This window comes from Pyxicephalus adspersus, chromosome 10, assembly GCF_032062135.1.
Source record: "Pyxicephalus adspersus chromosome 10, UCB_Pads_2.0, whole genome shotgun sequence".
Lineage (NCBI taxonomy): Eukaryota > Metazoa > Chordata > Amphibia > Anura > Pyxicephalidae > Pyxicephalus > Pyxicephalus adspersus.
The window spans coordinates 23,479,696-23,486,618 of NC_092867.1; the positions used below are offsets into that span (position 1 = coordinate 23,479,696).

The window sequence follows — 6,923 nt, forward strand, 5'->3', positions numbered from 1 at the left end:
GGATGTGAAAAATCTCGGGCTTAACCATCCTTGCAATTTTTTTTTGCCCGAGCGAAGGTCGGGCTTAACTGCAAGGAGGTTAAAGTAAAATATTGTTACTGTACATAACTATAGGCTTAATTTTTTTAACTTACAAAACAAATAAATAAAACAAGAAGCCTAAATATTAATGTCTAGAAAAATATAAACATAAAACAATATTACAAAGTAAATAATCAGGACAATAATCATTAAGAGTTAATAAGGACTGATTGGGGTAATCCAAAGAATAAGGAGGATAAGAATACAGAGGTAAAGGGACACACTTAAAACAACATTAAAAACAATTCAAGTTTTTGATATGTAGATGAATAAAACAATAATTGCAAATACAACAATGCTACTTTCTTTGTTTCTGGATTGTGTTTAAAAAACTTTGCATAAAAAAGTATTATTATATATTTGATACAGCCAAATGTGATGGAAGGGAGTGGTTGCAGAGCGGAGGGACATTTCACACTACCTATGCCCTCTGTATCACACCCCACACCCACAACTTTTTAATTCTGTACTCTAACAGCAGTAACTGAAATGATAATTAGCACTGCACTTTAAAATAAACCTGCAATGAGATACTATTAACAATGACTAATGACTTCTAAAAATGCTTTTTTCCTGGCTATCATGTAGTTACAACATCAGTACTTTCTGAGACACTGAAAAATGGCTGAATGAAGACATCTTCAAAAACCTTTAGGATGAGTTTGTTCAGTGCTTATCCATGAGGCTTGGGATAATTTTAGAGAAAATACCTTTAAAAAGACAACCCTTGGCTTAAAGATAAGCTTTTCAGCTACTGTGCTAGAATAATGAACTTGAAAAACTATTTACCGTTGCAACTGAAATATTAAAGGACAGAAGTTAGGCACCTGTCCTGGAAGAGCAAGATATTAGGTTTGTGGTAGGTGACATTGTAACCATTTACCTACAGAATAAATCAGTTAATGTTTGTGATTAAATTGGATACCCACTGTAATTTTGGTTGCTTTATTGAGGACGTTGACCCATTCTACTAAATCCTGCTGATCATTGGCTTGCAGGAAGTATTTTCTCATGCCGGCATTCATTACTGGAAGAGAACAGAAGACAGGATGAAAACATGACTTTTCAACACAGCAGCAGCATAGATTAATTAAAACTATTTTTTCTTGCTGTTCCAAGCAGCTATGGTTTTAATTTATGGATCAAAACACAAAGGGGACTTTCTTTGTACTAGCAACAGCATCCTGGAAACATCTAAATTGGAGCCAAATCCTGCAAACTTTTAGCATATTGCAAATATATGCTAATCACAATGGTGGTGGAGGCTAAAAAAGTCAAATATCAAGGGCAATATTACAGGTTTTCAAACCATAAAAATTGTCTCAAAGTGGAGCTTTTATTTTATTGATTGTAAAAAAAAAAAAAAAAATACTGCAAATTTAGGCTGACCAGCACCACATTTCTAAGAACAAAACCTTACCAATGATTATATCCCTAACACTCTGCATATGGAGCTAATATTGTGCAACCAAGCAAAGTCACAAACCAGTGCTCAAAACTTCCCCTTTAAACACCTAATTCACATTCCAGAAGATCAGATAATTTCAGATTTTATACAGCACCTCACAAAGTTCATGGTCACCACTAACTGTTCCTTAGAGGAGCTCACAATCTAATATCCCTGCCATATGAACACAGTCTAAGGTCAACTTTGAAGGGAAGCCAAATAACCTAACTGCATGCTTTTGTGATGTGGGAGGAAACTGGAGTGGCTGAAAGAAACCCACCCAGACACGATGAGAACATACATACTTCTCCTTGCAGATAGTGCCCTAGCCGAGATTCAGGCAAAAATCAGGTATACACACACTAGACCTTACTGTTATTTTTACTTTGATTTACTCATGGCATTATTCTGGTATATATTTCCTGCGCATATATATATATATATATATATACACACACACACAACATTTGCTCATGGCTTAATTCTTGAATTTGCAGTTTAACTGCTGGTTAAAAACATGCATTAAATCTTTTGCAAGGTTCAAAATCAATTTGTAATTAAAAAAAAATAAATAAATAAACATCTCAGCATGTACTGCTTGCCTGGGGGGAAACAACCAGATGCATTATTACATCATGTATAATAAAGCAGAGGTATCTGCCAAGGCATTACTGGATCACAAAACGCCAGCACAACCTAGAATGTATGGAAAATATAAAATCAGAAAGAGACTAGAATGAGATCACTTCCAGAGTGGATCATAGCGGGTTTGTATTTGGGCGTTATCCCTTTAGGTGCCTGATGAATCCTGAGTGGATTTAAATCTTCTTTACCATGTTGGCTTAAAATGTTTCCATCAACATTTTATACAAGTAAAGAGTGACAAAAGATCAGTTCATAATATTAACAAACAAAAGTTAAGGACTGTCTATGATTTTACAAACTATAGACGCCTCAATTAAAAAAATAAATACATGTGTAATAGTGTTGCATTTTGGCACGCTAACCAGTTGTCTGCAGTGAACACATCATATAGAATGGCATGTAAAGAATGTACAGGAAATACTACACAGGGACAGGAATTCAGGGGACAGGTTGGGACTGATCCATAAAGAAGGTGGGCCATCTGACAATACACATTAATATAGATACATTTCACAAAGTTTATCTGAAGATAATCATCACAAGCTCTGAGTAATATTTTTCTAACATGTCCTTAAAATTGTATATAAGAGACCACATCAAACCAGGTCTCTGTGCATATGAAAATGAACACATCAAATCATCTCACTGTGCATATAAAAGGGAACACACACCTGACTGGGAATTCAGGGGAATTCCGGCCAATACATTTATTTTCACACGATAAAGTGCTAAAACTAGAATCCCATACTAAATATTTAATTAAACAAATATGCTTAAGGTCAGTAGTCCTGACCTTAAATCTCCAGTGTGTAAGTTATTAAAGTCACTTATGAGCAGTACTAAGGATTTATTGCTAGTGTTTAGGAGGTAAAATAATGGTTGGTGATGAGTTTCTGCACAAATGTTTTTCGGCTTTGTTTTACCTTTTACTCAGCAATATGCAAGGTCCCATGGAACCCAAGAATTCCTCGAGCAATTTGTGCCTCCCAGGTCAGTTTAGGTGACACCAATGATCTTTTTGGTTATCTGTGAAGGTGACATTCTTCCTATTGGCCAACATTCTTCCCACTAACTATCATTCTAATGTACTGTGAGCTGTGGATATTGTAATTATGGCAGGGGATCCACAAGACCTGGAAGTTATTTCAAGGAATCCCCCATGCTGAAAAAGTTGAGAAACACGGATATATGAAAACATTCAGACAGGGGACTTCAAAATATGTACATACCACCAGCTAACTTCTGTCAAAGGAATAAGGATTGGTAAGGTTAGAAAACTTCCAAATCACAGATTTTCTGACTCTACTATCTCCTCATTCATAAAATGCATGTTTGAACAAAGCGGCCTCGGTTGATGGACAGCTCTAGTCCAGAGTCCCGCTATGGTGCTGCCAAATCAAGCTTGCAAAAGAACGTAATTAACAGTGCAAAGATTAATCAGATAATCTGAAATTATTTTCCAATGCAAAAAAAAAAAAGTGTTTACATTGTTTTTCAACTGTTTAATAGCTACAGATTGAGAAAATGATTTCCAATTTCCTTCCTTCTTCACTGAGAAGGTGTAAACTTGTTAAAGATTGGAAAGCACCCAAAACACACAGACCGATTTAAAACCTAGACTTTCACAGGACAGGATCGAAGTCCCATATCCACCTCCCACACACCCACATATTTTCCCACAGAGCCTGATCATTTTACTAAAAGAATTCTGAATATTAAGATAAGGCCCGACATCCATTAATGATTAGAGACAAATGTGTTGAGGAAGGAGAGAAATGAGATACAATCAGTGTGCTGTATATGGTAAATGACTGTACGGAGGCAGGTACACTACAGAAATTGTAGCCGGGATTTAATGATTCATTAACAAGTAACAAAAAGATTAACAAGTACTCCAAGAATGTGTTGTTTTCAAATATACCCTAAAGCTGCTCTTATTAACCAGGAGAGGACTGCTAAAGGAAAAAAGTGAAAAAAATGTCACGTTATCAGCAATAAGGAAAAAAAAAATTATTAGGCAACCAGAACAGTTCTTTTTTAAATCAGTAACCAAGTGTTTAGCTGTTGTACAGAGCATGAACTAAACTTTCCTCAGCTCTAGCACTTTGCTGCAATATGGAGTTGTTCATACAGCAGTGGAGTTGTTCTGCAAGATTGGTTAATGACCATATAATGTCTCTTAGGTCACTTTAGCATGCCTAGTCACCTTAGAGTGTCACTAAGTAACTAGTACGATACCTGCATGTCTGCATTCTAAGCATGCTTTGAATGCCCTTGATATGTAGGTGGTGGGCTGGTCTCTGATCTTTAAGAATGACTTTAGTAGGAAAACATACAAGAACAACCAGCTTTATTGAATTACTTCCACGATGAAATTTTTTTTTTCATTTGGATAAAGTAAGGGTAGCTGTCTTTTTGCCATCAGTGTCATCCCATTAGGGATGTAAAGGATATCTTCCCTCAAGTCAACTGTAGACAGATATATCTACCTCTTATTTACAACTACAATTACTCTATAGTTTATAGGTAAACCACTTTACCAATCCATGAGATACAGACACAATAAATTCATAAAACTATTCTGTTACTGTTGAACTTTCTGTTAACGTGATCCTAATTGTTATTTTGTTATGCTATGTTGTGAACTAGCTTATGTCCCTAAAACCTATATTTTTTTTTTTTTTTACAAACCTATCCATGTTGCTTTGTATTAGCTTTACTATGTTTCGTGCCACTCTGGCCTTCAGCATGTATTTTTGATTGTCTTCTTACAATTTGTATGTATGGTATAGCATGATGGCTCAGTGGTTAGTGTTCTGGCCTTTGCAGTGCTGGGTCCCAGGTTTGAATCCCGGCCAAGACACTATCTGCATATAGTTTGCAGGTTCTCCCTGTGTTTGTGTGGGTTTCCTCTGGGTACTCCAGTTTCCTCCCACATTCCAAAAACATGCTGTTAGGTTAATTGGTTACCCCAAAACTGACCTTAGACTGTGTTAATAACATATGACTGAGGTAAGGACATTAATATTATTACACCGTATTTATTTAATATTGTAAGTAAAAATGTATAATGTATAGCCTTGAAAGCCACAACTGTCTATTTCTTCTTTGCTTTCAATATATACAGAGCCAAATTTTGGAGCTGCCATGTTGTTAAACATTATAATGGGAAATTTGTAACAAAATATCTACTAAACGGATTGGTAATCTTTACCAAAAAGTCAAAGCCTTGAGGCTAATTTTACCTGCTGAATTATTAAACTACAAGTCCCATATAAATGAAAAGTCCCAGGCCATCCACATCTCATTACTACCTTCTAGTGTATTTATTGCCGAGACATTATTCTGTTCTATAGAGAGGGGAGGACGACTAAGAGGATCCGTGCTGCATTTTCCCCTATTGGAAATAACAGGTGTGGTTAATAGTCAATCATTCAGCAATCCTGTACAACATATCAATAAGCAATGTTGGGAGACATTTGTTCTAACCCTAGTTTTCACTAGAAGCGTCTGTCCATTAAAGTCTAGCACAATGTTCAATGCTTAAAAAATGTAATCGAATGCCTTTTAACTAAACTATAAATATTCCACCCATATCTGCTAAGTCAGGCAGGCACAACATAAGAATGGCTAAAGTTTAGATTTCCTTTCTATTGTCATTACCAAACCAATATATTTATAAGGTAAGAATGACTAAAGTTTAGATTTCCTTTCTATTGTCATTACTGAACTATTATATTTACAGCCATTTAGAAAGTCTCTCCTTTGTGGTTAGTTTTCAAAGAAAGACAGCAACGTCTCAAACCTAACATGGGTTAGACAGCAAGGAAGCTGCTCAGGAAGAGAGGAAAATGATGCACATCTATACAGGAAGCTTGGACTTAAAATAGCTGATCTCAGGAGGGTCTGCTGGATAGAAGTCTGTATTCAAACAAGCTCCTGTGAATGCCACAGTACGGGTGTCTATCCAAATACAGATCAATAGGCATTTCAGTTAAAGCAAAGAGATGCTTTCTGCTGAGCGACAAGTTTTATAGGACGCAGCAAATCCAAAAATAGGTCAGTTTTACCATAAAGAGCCAGCTCAGATTTTCCAGCTGAAAGTCCAAATAAAAAAATCAATACGCATTGAAGTTAAGCCTAAGCATTTCCAGCATCTGATAAAGGGGTACACATGATATATGACTGACAAAGAGAAAACTACAGGGCTTTGAAAAGCAATATCTTCTAAAATCTTAAGTGCAATAGCAGAGATTGTTAACCTACTATGCTACGTAAAGTTTAAATAAAACAGTGAAAAGGTGGCTAATTTTAGGAGTAAGTTGTTAAAAGATGAATTGCTCCAATCTGAATTACATTGACTTCCAATGTGTCAAAAGAGCTAGAGTGGTTGTAGCTCCCAGCCTTAGCTCCTGGCTTTATTTTTTGCAACACAGCCATTACAAAGCAAGTAAAAGTCTCACCTTGCTGTATTTGCTGCAAGGTAGGTAATGAATATATGAAATAGCTCAGTTCTATGAAACATCACAAAAAAGATCCATACCAAAACAGAGGAAGGTGAATTTATAAAGAAGCATTTTCTTGCTTCTATTCCAAAGTGAACATTAGTACAGACATGACTAATTAGTACCAAAATCTAATGTCTAATCTGCTAAAATAAGCAGTCAGAGGTGCAGTGCCTTCGATGATACACTGCAGATACACAGCTATGAGACTAAAAGTGCCTATTGAAGGGAATTTAGACAAAAAA

The 6,923-nt window shown here is 35.9% G+C and overlaps 1 protein-coding gene across 3 annotated transcripts in view; it reads right to left on the reverse strand.

The window, feature by feature from the left end:
- PLEKHA1 (pleckstrin homology domain containing A1) overlaps positions 1-6,923 on the reverse strand; it is a 35,115-nt gene that overhangs the window by 15,411 nt on the left and 12,781 nt on the right. For all 3 annotated transcript variants that reach the window (XM_072425097.1, XM_072425098.1, XM_072425096.1), the window contains exon 5: positions 1,011-1,108. In XM_072425097.1, the coding sequence (XP_072281198.1) occupies positions 1,011-1,108 (98 nt within the window). The remainder of the gene's footprint in view (positions 1-1,010; positions 1,109-6,923) is intronic.